Below are 17,716 nucleotides of genomic sequence, written 5' to 3'. Positions count from 1 at the left end.
GTATACATAAAAGGCTTAAAATACATTATTATTATTTGTTTCATTTTTATATATGTATCTTCTTCCCCTACTATAGCCACCATTTTGGAATGTGGTGGAAGGGTTGATCTGAGGAGTTATTTTCTGTCTCTATAGCACTACTTTACTCCCAAACCTATGATTTGACATCAAAATGAAGTATACAAGTCTCATGGTTCCTGAAATATTACATCATCACTGCAACACATGTGGCATTTTAAAAAATGTTATCCAGAGAAATTTGGCCCGGATCAGCAATGTCTACCCAAGCTAAATTACTTCTCTAATGATCCAAAGATACAAATCAAAAATAGAAATCTCTGGAAAACAATTTTCTTTACTGAGGTATATCAGGGGGCCGGAATTATTGGACGGTACTCTGAACTTCCAGTTCATTCTCTCAGGGTTTTGTGGAAGCCAGCCTGTTTCTTCTAGCTAAAAATGCCAATACCTAGAATTCCCAGATCACTGCTTTGTCTCCACTTCTGCAGGTTAAGAATGGGTGGAATAATTCAGCACACCTTTTGCTGGTCAGTGTTAGCCTGCTCACTCCTGAGGCATGTGACCGTATTGAGCTCTTTTAAGCCGCAACTTTCTTCAGTTTAGTGTTGGTCATTCTAGCAGTGTTTGTGTTTGCTGACCCTTTTTTCCTTGTGTTCCTGAGCTTTGTTCAGTCCTTGTTGCCAGAATAGTTCTGAGCCATAGCTCATCCTTGTTTCTTGAACTAGCACTGCCTACAGTAGTTTCTTGATTTCTAATTCCTGAGCTAACACTTATTTTAGTCCATACTTGAACATTCACTCTTTCTGAAGTTAACCTTTTTCCAGTCTTTCTCTCCTTTTAACTTCATTCCAGTTTGTAGTTTGCTACATTATTTTGGCTGCTGCCTTGTATTCCATTTTCCTTGTGTGATTTGTTACTTGCCTACTGCCAAGTGTTCCCTTTGTAATCCCTTATTTCCTGCTAAGCACTCCTCTTTGCTAGCTCCATGTCTACCGTGGCTATATATTTTGGATCTCCACCTTTGCTGTTACCACCTGTATTCCTGTATGATTGCCAGGATTCCTGGGCACAGCTGAAAATATAGGTGGTGTTTCTTGTCCACTGTGAGTACTGTCTTTATGTTACTTTTATAACATAGCCAAAGATATCAGCTCCACAGACCTTGCCTTTGCATGCACATCTTATATTTGATTATTTACAGTCAGTCAGTACCTGTAACAGGAAGTTTTGGTGAGGAACTTATTAAACTTCAGCCTTATAGTGGGGATCTCCTTTATGCTTTAACCCACATCCCCTTTATTGTTAATGTTGTATATGCATGTCTTGTACATCCTGGGTGTTATTTTGAATGATGGATATCTTCTTGTGTGCCTATTCTTTCAGAGCTTAGATTTCTTTTTATTTTATGCAGAGCTTTTGGCATCTCTGCACCCAAGTATCTGTTTACTTTGCTTACAATGCTATTAGTGCTGACCAGAGTCCCTGCATATATATATATTTCTACTTTTACACATTAATACTGGTGGCATAAGAGAATACGTGTGCAGTAATAAAAGTATAGATAAACAGGTCATAACCAATCAGGAGATGAAGGTGATTACAAAAGAACACTACATTGTAACATTAAGGTTTACTTTGTCCCATGAAAACACAGTATTAATGAATTGGTCTGTGACATATTATTATGATTAAATATATAACTTTATTTAATACTGCTTTCCAACATGTTACTTTATCATAGTTAGAGCAAATGTTAAATAATCCACTTAAACCAAAGGACTTCTTTTTTTTTTTTTGTTTCTTAACCTGAGCCTAAATTTCTTTCCAAACTATTTTTCTTGTCTCTCTTTTATCTAAGCTTTTGGGCGCAATAGAGCAAAGACTTAACTGTGAAGGTAGAGACATACAGGTTTGAATCACAGTAGGGGCTAGTGGCTGGGAATAATAACTTCCTCCTTTGAAATTAATAATCACATTGAACCATGACTGTGAACGATCATTTCTTCTGACCTTCATACAGTGAAGCTGATGGTGTAACAGAATAGGTGTGAAATAAGGAAAATATTTATATATTCTTATCCTGTCAGATAGTAATATTGATTAAAGAGAATTTCAGATTCAGATTTGGCAACGCTCAAAAACTGGAAGTTAAAATGGCTTCAACTTCCACGCCACACTGCTTGTTAGCGCTTTGGCAGGTGTTTTCCTGTGAATATAAATGCAATAAAAAATGGCACCACTGCGTTAACAGACGAATACACTACAAATGAGCCGCCAGTTTCAATTGCTGTGCAGGTGTCTCTAAATTAAATGGTGTCCTCACCTTTACAGGATTGATTCAGGGGTTACTCTATAAAGTTCTTTAGAAAACCATTAAGTAAAAAAAATATCCTGCTGTGTTTTGCTACTTTTTGAATAATGAACATTTTGTGATGTTTGCAGTAATTTGAAACTAAAAGTATCAGAAGAATGTGACTGAGTTGACCTACGAACAAATCTGAAACAAGATATGAAATTGTGAGAGCCTTTTACCCACCATTCAGTAGAACCAAGCTTAGGAACCTCCTATTTTTGTCTTCGAAAAAAATAAATATAGATAGTAGATGGTAATACAGATATAAAACTAATGGATTATGTTTGTGAGGTAAAAATAACCCTTGGTGGCATACAAATGAATATATTTACAACCTGTCTTAGTTGATAGAAGGTGACAATATTTGTACAGAAATTAATATGCAGCCTGATATTGGTATTAATATGTAAGTTTTGAAAATGACCAGTGTAACAGTAGATAACATGGAGTAATTTATTTGTAGTCTGATTTCTAATTTATAAGACGATTGATGAAGGCCACCATCCCTTTGTTTCAAGTATTTTCTCAGCATGTACATATGAATTTTACATTAGATAAAATTAAATAGTTTTCCATCGGGTATAAAAGGGTTAAAAATGGAAGGTTTAAAATTGTTTAGCACATACTTTAGCAAGCCAAAGTTTAAAATTGATTTTAGATTTAATTATTTTTAATCTATTCATTATTCTTACGTAAATTATAAATATTGATTGATTATAAGCTTCTTTTGGGAATAACATTTGTCTACTCTGTATCAATGGCAGCCTTGCAAGAGTGGGTTTCTGTGAAACAGGTGTTAGCAGTAGATGTGCATGTGACAATTGTAGTGCTAAACTGATTAACAAAGGAACTTGTAAAAAGAAGCAGTCTTTAGATGGAGTGTGTGTATGAAACAAAATGATGAGTAAATGGAGACGAATTAAAAAGATGAAAAGAATAATTGATTACTGTAGTTGAACTTTAATAAGCAATTGTGTGCTTAATTTGGCAACAGAAATTACAATGGTTATTGGGGTCTTTGGGTTGGAGAGCAGTTCTTGGATTTTGTTACCCAGAAACCCTTTCTATTTAAAAATTACATGTGTTTACAACAGTGTATTTTTCTTTTTGAGGACGAAAACTAGTTGTTTGCAGATTAAAGGAACTTTGAGCCTTCTTTTATCAAAAGCATAAATGCGGTATAGGTTCATATCTGATAACCCAGCTGATTAAGGTCCCAAAGAAAGACAATGATGACGGAAGCTAATTATGGCAACGACTGGGTTCAGAAAGCTCTCTGAAGTTGATTACATCCTAAATTACTGCCTTCAGTTTACCTCTGGGTACTGGTCTTCTGTCAGCGGGCTTCTTTTTGTTACAAGTAATTGTCTCTGCAATGCACAGTGTTCTCTGAAGGTCTGCGTGTCCACGTAATATCCATGCTAAAGGATTATAAATATAATGCCAAAGAAATAACATTGAAATTTGTAATACAGGCTTCTCCGAGATGACAAGGCACTTGTTCTTAACAGTAACCAAAAGAGGACCCTTCTTAGGAGTTAAGGAGGTTATATAATTATTAGTTCCAAGAAGATTATTTGTTGGAGATACGTAACTAATTATCTTGATGGAGAACATCTCATGTCTCATTGCTGTCTTTGTGCCCTTCCTGATAATTCCCACTCTAGTGCAAAGACAGCAGTGTCAATATTGTATTAAGGCAGGGAGATGTACAGTGTCTGTGGAAGTGTGGTAAGTTTCCTGATATGACCTAATGCAGGCTTCCAGGAAATTCATTGTTTAGGAACTTGTGGAGATGTAGACAATTAGTAGATGTCTGATTAGCAAAGTAGTATATGTTTCAGTTGTGACAACAGTGGACATTGGGAGGTATAATTGAGAGTTACACTGTAAACTACCAATTACAATACCTTGGGATCTGGTATATTTTTGTGTTGAATTGTTTGGGAACTTCTCACTGTAATTCTAATTTTGGGTGACAATGTAAAACTTTTATGGTGATGATGGGGTTATTGATTTTCTTTGTAGAGGGAGACAGCACATTTCTTCGGCTATGTGTATTTCCGGCAAGTCAAGGACAGCTCAGTAAAGAGAGGATACTTCCAAAAGGTGAGCTTCTCTCTTGACCTGGTACTCTAATCTTTCACACCCTTTCTCCAGAATGGTTCTTTTGTCTTCATGGTACGACAGCTGTCCTTTATCCTTTCTCCCTTTCTCTTCAACATTATTACATTTGCTTTGTGAGGCTCATAAAAGAGCTGTTCACACGTTTTTCATCCCTGATATGACTGAAAATGTGCTATTCTGCACATTCTGCAGCCCAGCACACCTGGATCCTTCGGCTTCTGGTCTTGTGTGCGCAGAGGGCCCAAGAGATCAGGGCTGCTGCCACCCCGCTGTTCTACTTCTCCACCAATACAGCCAGGCTGGGCCGGTCCCTCATCTGGGGGCTGCGTTAGTCCTCACTGTGGCCCCTGTTGGAGCCAAAACCCCAGGGCCTCAGCTGCTGCTCCATCATCCTGATGCTGGCCGCCATCTTGGGTGTTCAGAGCTATCTTCAAGGGAAGACCTTGGGGGAGCTCGACCACGCAGGGCTACCTCCACTCAGCGGCCCCCATTTAACCACCGATTTAGCTATTGCTGGTAGCTGAAATGGGGCAATGGGGTTCCATGGGCAATTAGACTAGGGAGGGATTCAGGGTGGCTGGGCGGGAGCATGCTCAATCTGTGGCCATTTGCCTCTACTGCCAGCCACACCCACTCAAAGGTCACCCTTGTTCATTATGGATTAACAGTGCAGTTTAAATGGGAAAGAAACAAGGTAATCTGGATGATAGGGAACAGGGGAGAACCAGACATGAGAGTAACGATCTGGATACACCAATTTATGTGGAAATCTGCATTTCACGTCATTTCAGTACACCTATGGACACAAGACCAAAAGGCGGGCAACATTGCCAGTAATCTGCACAGAGTGCATAACAAATGATTAATAAAATTATAAGCAAATTAGTGGATAAAAGGGTAACATAACGTTCATTTTATGATCCGCATGTTTGTCAACAATGAGCTGTAGGGTTCCCACCCTTCCCTGGAATATGACAAAAGTGGCGCTGAATGTAGTTGTCAATAATGGTCATAAGGTAACACAACATTTCTCTCTGTTGGCACTGCCCATGTTTGTTAGCAGTCCCTTGGATTGACTTCTGCAGATGCTTCAGACCATGGTCCCTGTATGATGTGGTTGGACTCCAATCGTATTTCATTGTGTGTCTATTGTGTTTTTGTTTGTTTTTGAGTTTGTTGGACTTCTCTGTTGTATTGCTCTCTGTTACAGTTTATGGTCTATTCCTTAACAGTGCTTTTTCACTGACTCCTGTGTTTCTTACAGTCGCTGGTATTGGTTTCCCGTCTGCCTTATGTGAATCTCTTCCAGTCGCTGCTGCATCTTATTGCTCCAGAGTACTTCGAGAAATTGGAGCCATGTCTGGAAGCTGGTGAGGAGTGACTTTAAATAAGGAAAAGCTCAAGGAAAGAAGGGATGCAATCCATACTTATTAATGTTGCACAAGGCAGTCTTTCATTCTCTAAAGACCTGTTTTAACTGTTTGGGAAGCCTTTTTTGGGGGGCCTTTTCTCTCGCGGCTACATAGCCTCCTTATCTCCCGAGAAAACACTTGTATCCATTGGGAAGTCCTATTTTTCTTTTTCTTTTTCTCTTTCTATTGGCATCCTATTTCCATCTCTTTTGGGAGACCCTTGGATGATTATAAAGAAAATTTTATATTGTGAGTTTTGAACGCAGTTTGTTTATTTTAATGAGGTTGCTGATAATCCTGATTTCACCTAGGTTGCTTCCAGTAAAGTAGTTCATTTTACAGAATATGCCCCATCCCTTCTAGTGACATCAGAGGTTGCATTATTCCACTTCCTATAATATGATGAATAATGTTGTGGAGCCTGTGTTTATGTAAAATACCACGGAGATGCAGGCAAAAGTTAGAATGAATAATTCTAGTGTAGATTACAAAATCTACCCACCTTTCAGTAAGTAAAAGGACACAATCAGTCCTAGTCATTTCCAGCCAATGGAGGAGAGTCACATTGGACGAGGACTGCAGTCAGCAATATGGTTTTTTCTCAGTGAATGTTAGTGGTCTCAGGAAACAGGATGGCTCTTTCTGTTCTTTTGGGGAAATCCTTTCAAGATGTAAGAACTGACAGCATCCCCCTCGGGATCTGAAAAAGCGAATGTTTTTCAATACTCTCAGCTCTCGAGCCTTACAGGAAACCATAAGGATACTACCCACCCCAAGGCTAGCGACTCCTTTTGTGTGTGTTTATTTTTTTTTTTAACCATCTCTAGGCCCTGCTTGTGTCACGGCGTGGCAGGGCTAACTTCTGGGAAGTGGTCAATCTTAGAGCCATCTTCTGACGGGGGGCGTTCTGGGTGGCTACTATGGTGATCATTTATTGCATGCTTAAATCTGCTATATCCACCAACGTTGTGTCAGTGCCTGCTGTCTTGCTATTATGTTTTTAGTGGGCAAGCGCGATGCCGTCAGACCCGACACAGTAGTCTCCTCAAATGCACATAGCACATCCTTTCTCACAAATCATTGCACTAGCATTTCAGGTTCCCTTGCTCTTGAGAATTAGGAAATCTTAACATTCAAAGTGTACTAGTTCTGAAGTAATTTACAAGTTATTCCACTTTTGAGTTGAAGTCCGCAGCACATGCAGAATCACAACATTCAATGTTAAGACGCCTCTGGTTTGTTTCACTGTGTGTTGCTAATGTAGTTTCAACAGCTCCCGTTTGAAATTATTAGTATCTTGCACCTACCTCCTCAGATCATGCTCAAACTGTTCAAGCTGTTCAATGTCCTTATTGCAGATTTCTAAATATTTTGAAATCCTGGATTAAATTAGCTGCAAGGCCAAGATAATTCGTTTCCACAGGACAGTCCAGAGGCAATATAGGCATTGATTATGGGTACACAATGAGCAAAGGTTTAAAAATAAAAAATTACGAGTGGCCCGCCTGGGAAGACAATTATCACACCTTTTAAAATCTGATACCACGGGGATCGGAATTTAAAAGTTGTGACAATTATTGCCTAATACAGGTCATGTCCTTTTATAATGTGGTATACCATGGATTTTGGTGCTTTGAATACCAAAATACACATGCACCAGTATTTCCCAGGCATTTTCCCCCAGTAAAATGCTGCAGGCTTCACCTGGTGAAATTTACCCAGGAAAATTGCGAGATATGTGGTAAATACAGCAAAATTTGTAATTCCAATTCTTGTGCAAACTGTAGTTTGCACAGGGATTGGAAAAGAACAGCCCACTAGTAATGAGTATCGCAGTGCTGGAAAAGCAATTCCACGACTAACAGCTATTTGTGAGGCAAGGGAGAGATCCAAAGCCACTGAGATAACCAAATTATACCTACCAACTGGGTGTAGGACGGGATCCCACAGATGCGGGCAAGGGTTTGAAATTCCACAAATGTGACCTAGTTGAGTCAAGTGGAATTCGGGCATGAAGGGATTTATCTCCAGGGATTTAGAAACAAAAATAATGTACTGCAGTTAGAACAAATATATATTTGTCTCGTTTCAATCAGTGCTGAACATTGCACACTATTGCTACCTACAAGTGAGTTCTAGAATAGGGAGTAGTTGATTCGATCTAGATGTAATTTAGTGCATCATCAGGTGTTTAACTGAATGGTGCAGTTAGCCCAATTCTTATAGTTTCAGGCAAAGTATGCCTGAACGTAGACAACGGTTATTGAAGAATCTTGACACTGTGAGCCTTAGCATGTCCGGACCTGGTGCCTTCTGGAGGAAGGGTCACCACTGATGCTACTTTGTTGTTGAAGACCTGTAAGCACAAGTCTCTTTTCAGGTGTTTTCTAAACAATGGAAGAAAAGGGTCTCACATATGCATGCCAGAGCAGTGTGCACTTGAAGATCTCTGCAAGGACACCCTCCTCTTCTGTTTGCCACCAGTCTGGTTCGCTGCAAAAAAAAGAGAACCTTGTAAAAAGTTACTGACACTTCTATACAAAGTTATTCATGACCTAGCCCTGATTACTTTTCTTCTCCCCTCACTCGCTATAGCCTTACCTAACCTAAGATCATCCAACCAGAATCCTCTGAACTCTCACAAACCCACCGTGCCAAGTCATGATTTTGATCCTTCTACCTTCCTGGCCTCTCCACTTGGACCCTCTTCCTCCCTTATCATCAGGACCAATGTTAACATTGGATAAAGCAGCAAATAATGTAAATCATTCCACAATGCAATGGTATATCACCTTCTACAAAATATAACTTTATAACCCCTTCAGCAGAATATAGCTTGTAACTAGTTGTCATGTCTGCATGCAGCATTAGTGAGATTAAGGCTCCATATTCAAACAAGCTGTATGCAATATTCTTTAGTAATAAGAAGTAAGAGGGAAACAAGCACGTCTTAATTTTAAGTCCTTTCATATTTCACTACTAGAAATATTGATATATTTACTTACTTTTTCCCCTTACTCCTACACACTAGCAGAAAAAAGCTGTTCATGAACTAGGTGTCAAAAAGTCGCAGAGAAACTATTTTAACAAGAGAGAGAATATTTTGAAATGCAATTAACTATTTGCAAATTACTGCTCTTGTCTAGTCCGAAACGGTGCCATTCATACACAACCATAGCTCATTGGAATGCCTCTTATGTCATTCACCTTTATAAGTAAGCAGAACAGCCCCTTTCAGGAACGGCTACAGCTCATTCAGCTGGAAGGAAGTGGCAACCAGAACCCTGCTTTGATATATAAGTATTAATACAGTTTGTAGAGCAGCTACTTGTTGATCATTCACTTATTTGTGAGGCATTAATGGCTGAACTCCAACTCCAGAGCTGATACCCAAATGGGTCAAGCATTTCTGCAAAATCCTTTCAGCCAAATGTATTTACGTAAATCGGTCTATATGCTTTTTTCTCACTCGTGTCTTTGTTTCTGTTTAAGACATAAGGGCAAGTCAGCCATTCTATTCACTTTTAATGAGTATCAGTAAAGTTCACATTGTGAAAAATTAAGTTACTCACTTGTAATCCTAGTTCTTCATCATTGTAAGCTACTGAATTGAAGAACAATCATCCACATCCCTCACCCTGGTGAAACCCTGAGGAAGAACTTGGGTGCTAAGAAGTAAAGCATGATAAATGATTTTTAAAATATGCTGGTTCAGTGCTGTTAAAGCCGTGCCCTCAGAAGTGGGATTCTGCAGTTAGAATTGGAATCCAGAACTTAGGCTTTATCAATTTTGTTTAAAATTGTCCCTCATGAAGGGTGTGATTTTGAGGACCTTCTGTACATCAGAATTTGCTGACTCGAAGGAGATTGATTCGCTGTACTTTGCAGGGCCGATTGGACACCCGTATTTATGCAGGTCCTTGAGGTAGGAGCACAGATTCTGTGGAGGCACTCGGTGCTGGGATTAGGTAACCTCCTGTTCTGGCTGCTTGGGGAATTCAAGATGGTAGAACACACCACCAGGCAGCTGAAGCAAAAACTGAGTGGAGATGTTGCTGACATGAAGAGGAAGTTCGGAGCAGAGATTGCTAACACAGAAGTGGTCCTGCACCCGAACTAGCAGTTGGCGGTGTCCGCACCCGGGGAGAGGTTCGGATAGCAGCCATCACCAGCATCAGGGACAGTGTTATCTTGACCCCTATGTTTTCTGGAGGGCATGCAGTTGGACTTACACATTTGTCTGTGTGGCACTGAACATTGTCTTCTTTTGGGCACTTTGGAAAGATGAACGTGAGGGGGTCTTAAAGTGAAGCTTATAGTAATGCGCAGTTTGTCCATTCAGCCACATCAAACATAGGGGCGATGCAGCAAGGACCCCAGTGAGAGGTGAATTCTCATATGTGTGATAAGTGCAGAATCCACTGTCAGTGGAGCTTGCCCCACATCCTCTGCAGGCGGTGAAGTGCACACTTCTGAGGGAGTACTTTTTCAGTGCCACTTCGATCCCATCTTCCCAGTGGCAAGAAAATGCAGTTAAGATTGTTGGAACAACATTTGAAAAAGCCAGACTGTATTGAGACCTAAATCACTGTGGTAGAGAATAGATTTGAGGCATTAGTTGCAGGATTCACTGGGGTGAAAGCAGCTACCCAGGCACAAGGAAAGAAGGCTGATCTGCTTTAAACAATAACTGCCACCCAGGAAGGAGTCACTAATCCACAGAAAAAATGTAATGGTGTATTACCTCAGTCAGTGACTTTGTGAATAGGTGAGAAGGGCTAGGCAATGCAAAGATGGTTCTGTGGCTCTTTTTAGGGATGTCGGAACTCTCATGGTGAAACCTGCTTGCAAGATTCCATTGAGACTTTTCTGGAGAAGACAGTGGGGTTTCTGGTAGTTCACAGGCCATCATGTCAGTGCCTTCTATTGACAAGGCGTAATAAGTTCAAACGAGGCATGCGTTTGTAGTACTGCATTGTTTATTTTGGTTGATGAACACCAGAGGGACCAGATCCTCCTATAGATGATGAAAGAGAGAAATGGTGCAGCACAAGTGGTGAAGACTACTTTTCCCCTGGATATTAGTGTGAAAGTGATTTTTATAAGAGAAGGCAACTCCAGTACCTGCATAAAAACTACATACATTTGGTGACTCAAACTTCTGGGCTGTCTTCTGCTTGTTAAGGGGTGGTATTTGAGAAAACGGTTTCTGTGTTTTGGTAAGACGAGTCTACCGGGGCAAAAAGAACGAACCCTACTTGATGTTTCCATGCGTTGACTGCAGGGCATGATTCCAGTTTTGATGTTGTGCTTTACATCATTGTTATAGCAGATTGTGTTAGTCCTCTTCTTTCAGCGTGAAAGGAAGTGGATGTGTTTTTATATTTTTTTCCCTACAAATCCAATACCCCCAATGACACCATCAGCAAAGTTATAGGCTTATGCTACGTCACCTCTTCTCAGTCACCTTTCTTCAGTGAACCAGTGCTGGTTTGAAGGATGTGTCTTACTATGGGACTGCTACTTGACTTTCTTTCTGATCAGCTTTTTTTACATGATTCAAGTTTTAATAAAATCTAAAAAAGCTATATGTAAATAATGTATTGAGACAAAAAGGACTATTTTCTACTGTAAAGTGTGCAGAGACCCTGCTCACAGATAATCAGCCTTCATAAATTCAGTTTTACATATTATGGAGAATTAAATTATAAGTAGATAACATTTCCTTAAAAATTCAATTTTACTTCTTTTCCACATTTGATTCAGAATTTTCCTCCACAAAAAGATTTACCTTTTTTTGAAATGTCTCCTAAATCTAGTGTCCACTTACCTACCTCACTTCTCCACACCTCTTGTCAGGTCCACAATTGTTTACTCTTTGTACCACTTTATCTCCGCTTTATATGAATTGTTCTTCTCTACTTTAGGACCCATAAAGGTATATGAATATGTTCTTGTATTGTTCCCTTGCAGTGTGCAACGAGATTGATCAGTGGCCCCCTCCAGTGCCAGAGCAAACTCTGCACCTTCCAGTCATGGGAGTCGTTATGCAAGTATGAGAATCTGTGCCATTTTCTTGCAATCATCAATGTCCTTGCCAACTGCATCACACTTTAACAAAGAGAGATTGTAAGGAAATGTGTAACTTATAGCCACCAGCTGAAAGCAATGATAAGTCCAGGCAGCTATTGCACAGTGCTTTCTCCAATCACCTGCTAAGGCAAGATAAGAGTCACTGTGTCACTCATGCATGACACTTACAAACTGCCCTGGGAGCCATGATGGCCCTACATAGGGTTAAGAAGCACAATATAAATGTTACGATATTACACAACACTGCCACATCCTTATTTTACATATAACATGATGTTGAATCGCTGCATAGAGATTAGAAAATGGGCTAGTTGCACTGGTTGTGCCCATTCTTCAATCTGTCTAATACCTTTTATGCTCTCGGTTTCTTAGGTCCGGATCCCCTCCAGAGCTGACCAGCTTGGATCCAGTCCTACGAGGCAGCTGAACCAAGAGGTGAGGTTAGGTGCATACTTCCAAATTGAGGACGAGCACCTAGGAATTTGAGCACAACACAGTAAGAAATGGTTACATTTTATATTAAATCATTCCAACCAGGATTATATAGTTTGTGTTTTTTTGGGGTGTTTAATATCCTTGTTACAGTGGAACTTTAGAAATGGACAAAACCGTGTGGGGTACATCATAACCTCATGTAGCATCCTTGATGTGTGTTCAGATGTAGGGTACTCAATATAAATTCAGCTGTAGCGTTTCATGCACACACCTCATGTGTTCAAATGCAGGGCATCACACATTCAGAGCTTTATGATGTTCAGATTTATGGTACTGCATACATGTTCATATGTCAGACACCGCCAACATGCCTAGATATAGGAAACCTCTGACAGTTCAGATAAAAGGTACCTCAGTAGCGTTCTGCTCCATTACCCATGCTTTCCATGGATATTGATAACCTCTGAGGTTCCAGTTCCAGTGGAATACATTGTCTGCTGTTGAAGTTACCTTTACACAGGAACAGAGTAAAGTTATGCAGATTGCTACAGTGGGCTTGCAGTTCTCTCAGCTATCAGAAGAACTTTTTATTGTCACATGTTATTGAAAAGCAGAATTCTAATGATGTTTGTCAAAATATGCAAATATTGAAAATGCAGCTTTTACATTTGTTTTGCGGTATTAAGCAAGTACTAGGCTGTATTACGTGTTAGAAACATATTAGCCTGTCTTTGACTACAAGAAAAAGCTGTTGTGCAGATTGGGCTGGGGACTGTTTTATCAAGCCTCTCTAATTCGAAGGGACTCATTAGCACTGATCGTTTTCTTAATGTTGCCTCTTCAGGAAAATTAAAATAAAATGAGGAGAAGCAAAGATAGGAAAGGGGAACTATAAAAGTAGAACAATTAAAAATAAGGAACTGGCATACCAGCCCTAACACTGAAGCACACTTATTTTCAGGTGGAGGTGCACATGTGATCGGAAACTGTCATCATTAATAGGGCAAGAGAGCCCATGCCTGATGTGGACTGAACAATTACAGGATGCAGTAACAGTAACTTGTCATGGATGGGAGCAGAGTATAAATGACACACAAATAGACCAATGGCAGAAGGAGGCTGACCCAAGGGCCACTCCGTTGATCTATATGGATGTATATTTATGTATATGGATCTATGTAGTGTTTAATTTTGTTTTATTACACAATACTGGAAGTCAGGTATGCCTGTCAGGCCTTCTGAAGGGATTCTACCGACCGTTACTAACGTGGAAATGTTTGGCTCCAAGGGTTTGTCCGAGGGGGACAACCAACACCAGCATTTTTCCTCACAAACGTAGTTTGTGAGGTTTCATATGACGAAACGCCTGTCTGTAAGATTTAATATAGAGTAATAAGAATTCACTCTTGAATGTCTGTCAACTTTCACTTATTTCAGTCCTACTGCATTTACTGTAATGTTTTGTGATAAACAATGAGCCCTGTACCCTTTATCATTGGCTTGTTACCATAGCCAACTCAGACCAACTGCGTTGTTCATATACTTTGACACAGTCATCCATCAAGTGTACTGTGATAAAATTATAAATGTTTCAAATGTGTACACACAGATGTCAAAACAATAGAAATTCCCTGCTAATAGAGCCTAATAAAGATTACCAGTGTCAAACCTGTATCCCTATGGCTTACTCGGTTGAGTCACCCAAACCCTTGCCTGATACAGTAATCTGCAAGATTCAGTGTAACAAAATACTATGCACAGGCAATGTTTAAATAATTCTGGCATAATTTGTGCAAATTCAGAAATAGTACATTTTATTTTTTGAAAAACAAAAATCCTGAAATTATATCACTTGACACGATTATTCCACTGTTCACTACAAAATAATAGAACAGGATCAACAGCAACCAGAGCTCGACTGGTTGTTTGCATCGCTTGTGTTTTTTGCATTTTGTTTGTGAAAAAGTGTCTTTGTAAAAAATTGACAGGACCTATTTCATATTAAAATATAGTGCTAAATGATGGATTTGCATTTTGTGTAATTGCGCATAATTTTGTATAATTATGTACATTTTGCACACCCCTATAAAATATCTGCCTACAGTCTTTAGCAGAGTGTGGCCTACTTACTTTGTCATAACTACTCATTCTAAACAGATCCCTTCTAAGGAATCTTACATAATTGTTTCACTTGAATGGATAAGGCCATCAAACAGCATTTGCCATTGGCTTGACACTGTAACCAGTACAGGTCTGCTGAAGTGCATATAAACTGGCAACTATCCTGCATTCAGTTATAAAATTGAAAACAGCACAGAATTACAGTTCCCAAAACAAAATACATCCACTCTCAATATGGCCTACAATCAGTCATCACAATGAAAACCTTAGTCACAAGGTTTGTCAGAAATGATCAACACCAAAATATTTGCATATTATGGTAATCTCTGAGATTACATGTAATCAAATACCTGTCAGCCTGTAACAATGTCATAACAATACACTGTTTGAGGACTTTATACTAATAAACTGACTTGTGTTATCTGGCATAACTTTTCCCTGCATACCAATCATCCCTAGAGGTGTTTAATTGGCTTGTCGCCATAATCCATTTAGTTCTTCTGTATTTAGCTTAAGCTTTCCTACAGGGCAACCATCAGACTTGTAGTCATAAAATTACGAATGTATACAAAATTATACTTGTCAGAGCAAAATGCCTTCTCCCTTATTGTTCAAAACCTTTGCCTACCATGCTGATATGGTGAGTGGACTCTGTGTAACAAAATACTTTCCTACAGGCGTAGGAAACACAGTGTAATAACAATCCATCCCTAAAGTCAGACCCATCCTGTGGAATCTGACATTACTTTTCCCAGTTAACCTATGAGGCCAATGGCCTTTCCTGTTAGCTGTACACCTTAACCTACACGTGCACATACATTGGAAACCATCATGCATACTGTTACAAAATTAGAAATATATATAGAAACAATGCAGAGCAATATACAACCCCCTCTCAATAGGGCCTGACAAGAATCATCACATTGAAAACTCACAAGGCTTGTCAGTTGGGTGGCCAGTGTCAAAACCCTTGCTTACTACAGTAATATTTGATATTGCATGCAACAAAATACCTGTCTTTTACCTGTAACACAGCGTGATTACAACTACCTGTTGAAGGCCCACTGCCTCTAATATTTTTTTTTATACTAAATAAGCGATGCCTGCTGCCTTTGTCATAACTTTGTATAATCAGCAGATTAGACCTAATGCATTGTACATAATGTTTCCTAGTGTACCAATTGTGCCTACACCTCGTTACCATATTAAACTCAGAGCTATTGTTTTGAGTGTAAGCTTTTCCACAAGGCAACCTATAGGCACACAGTCATAAAATTAGGTGTACAAAATTACAGTTTGCTAAGCAAAATACGATTTCTCCTAAGAAAACCTAACAAGGATTCTTACAGACCAAATCTTCTATATCCACAGTTATGAGTAACCAACACCAACACCTTTGCCTACTACAGTAATCTGGGAGATTTCATGTAACATAATACTTATATGTCTGCATGAATGTAGAGTTATTACAAAACATCCTTAAATGCATACTGACTTTAACACATGATTTTCACAATAAGTACATTAGGCCTACTGCCTTTTTTGTAATATTTCATAATAAACAGATCAGGCCCATAGCCATGATCGTTGGTTTTCCTCAACCGGACCCAAGTCATCCTAGTGGCTCCGGATTGTGCCAGGAGAAAGTGACACCTGAAACATCTGGGCTTGAGTATATGTCCTCCAATCAGGCTGCCGCTTTACGAGGATCGTCTGCCTAAGTAGCAGGGGCAGGGTTTTACAACCAGGCCTTCATAGCCTGCAACTCCATGCATTGAGATTGAGCAGTAGCTGTAGATCTCTTTTGAGCTCCCATCTGAAGTCATTGATGTGATTTGGTCAGTCGTGCAACCTTTCACAAAATCAGTGTATGCCATTGGCTGGGATAAGTTTATGGCTTGTTGCTGCACCCACCAAACCAACCCACTGTAAGCCAAACTGTCACATGTCTTAATGTTTCTTTTATCTTTAGTTCACCATGGGCTTGCTGTGGACACTTTTTTAAAGATTTGTCGCTCTTCTCTGCTTTTCTGTGTTTGCCAGACCAGTCGTCTTTGTTCAAATCAAGTACTGTGATAAGATTTCTTAAAGGTTTGCAAAGTATGCTTCCGCCAAAACCCTTTGTGATGCCACAGTGGGACTTCAATTTGATTCTCCCTTTCCTAATGTTTCCTACTTTTTTTCTTGTCTTCATTCACCTCCTTAACCAGAAACAGGAAGGACTCCTCGAATTTCTTTAGGACTTGGGGGGGTACCCTTGTCTTAAGTCTCCTATCTAATATCTCTGAGGAGGCACCTGCGTGGAGTGACCTGAGTCACTGATGCATCCAGACCTTGCAGCCCAATGTCAGAGAATAAGTAGGGCCATTGATTGGTGTAATCTTTGCAGAAAAACTCTGATTATCCCTTCCTAGCCAGTTCATTAGTGGGAGTCAAAACTTGTATCTTCTATTTCTTACATCTTTCACATCAGCCCTTCCACTCAAGAAACACAGGGGTGGGGATTGGGGGCTGATCCATCTTCAACATATCTCCCTCCCGGCAAGTAACATCATGTAAAAAACGAACTTAGCACAGTGCAGTGTCTATTCACCCTAACCAGATCTTGTAGACTTCCAAAACTAACAAGAGAAGGGCTTACCTGGAGGTTTATAGACAGGATCTCACTTACTGCCCTGCTGCAAGCATACTCCCAAAATTTGCCAATCTTGGGGCAATCAAAAAACACTTGTGGATCTTTAGCCTGGTCAACCCCACATTTCTTACAGCTAACAGTGTTTCCGGGCAACAGTTTTGACAATTTCTCTGGGGTCCAAAAAGCCCTATGAATGGAAAATAAGTGTTTTCTCCTTAGACGGGCAGGTTTAACTGTGGCATACAAAAGAGTAGTAGATACTTGCCATAGATCTCTCAGCTGCATTCCAAGCAAGCATTTTACCCAACTTTCTTCTGGCAGTGTGAAGTCTCCGTTATTGATATCCATCACCAAACAGTACCATTGTCTCTTTTCCTTCTTTATTGGGTCCTTCTGATGCAATAGCTCTTCCAAATCATTTGACCCCCCCCCCCACACACACTTCCTTGTTCACACTCTGCATCCAAGTCTTCATTTGGAGGTATTTAAATGTATAGACTTTCCCACCTGTCTCAGAGT

The 17,716-nt window shown here is 39.8% G+C and overlaps 1 protein-coding gene across 1 annotated transcript in view; it reads left to right on the top strand.

The window, feature by feature from the left end:
- DENND6B (DENN domain containing 6B) overlaps positions 1-17,716 on the top strand; it is a 367,826-nt gene that overhangs the window by 66,404 nt on the left and 283,706 nt on the right. The window contains exons 5-8 of the mRNA XM_069229420.1: positions 4,403-4,483; positions 5,766-5,871; positions 11,887-11,966; positions 12,379-12,441. Coding sequence (XP_069085521.1) covers positions 4,403-4,483; positions 5,766-5,871; positions 11,887-11,966; positions 12,379-12,441 — 330 coding nt within the window. The remainder of the gene's footprint in view (positions 1-4,402; positions 4,484-5,765; positions 5,872-11,886; positions 11,967-12,378; positions 12,442-17,716) is intronic.

Source organism: Pleurodeles waltl, chromosome 4_1 (genome assembly GCF_031143425.1).
Source record: "Pleurodeles waltl isolate 20211129_DDA chromosome 4_1, aPleWal1.hap1.20221129, whole genome shotgun sequence".
In the NCBI taxonomy this organism is placed as follows: Eukaryota; Metazoa; Chordata; class Amphibia; order Caudata; family Salamandridae; genus Pleurodeles; species Pleurodeles waltl.
This window is presented reverse-complemented; position numbering and strand designations above follow the sequence as displayed.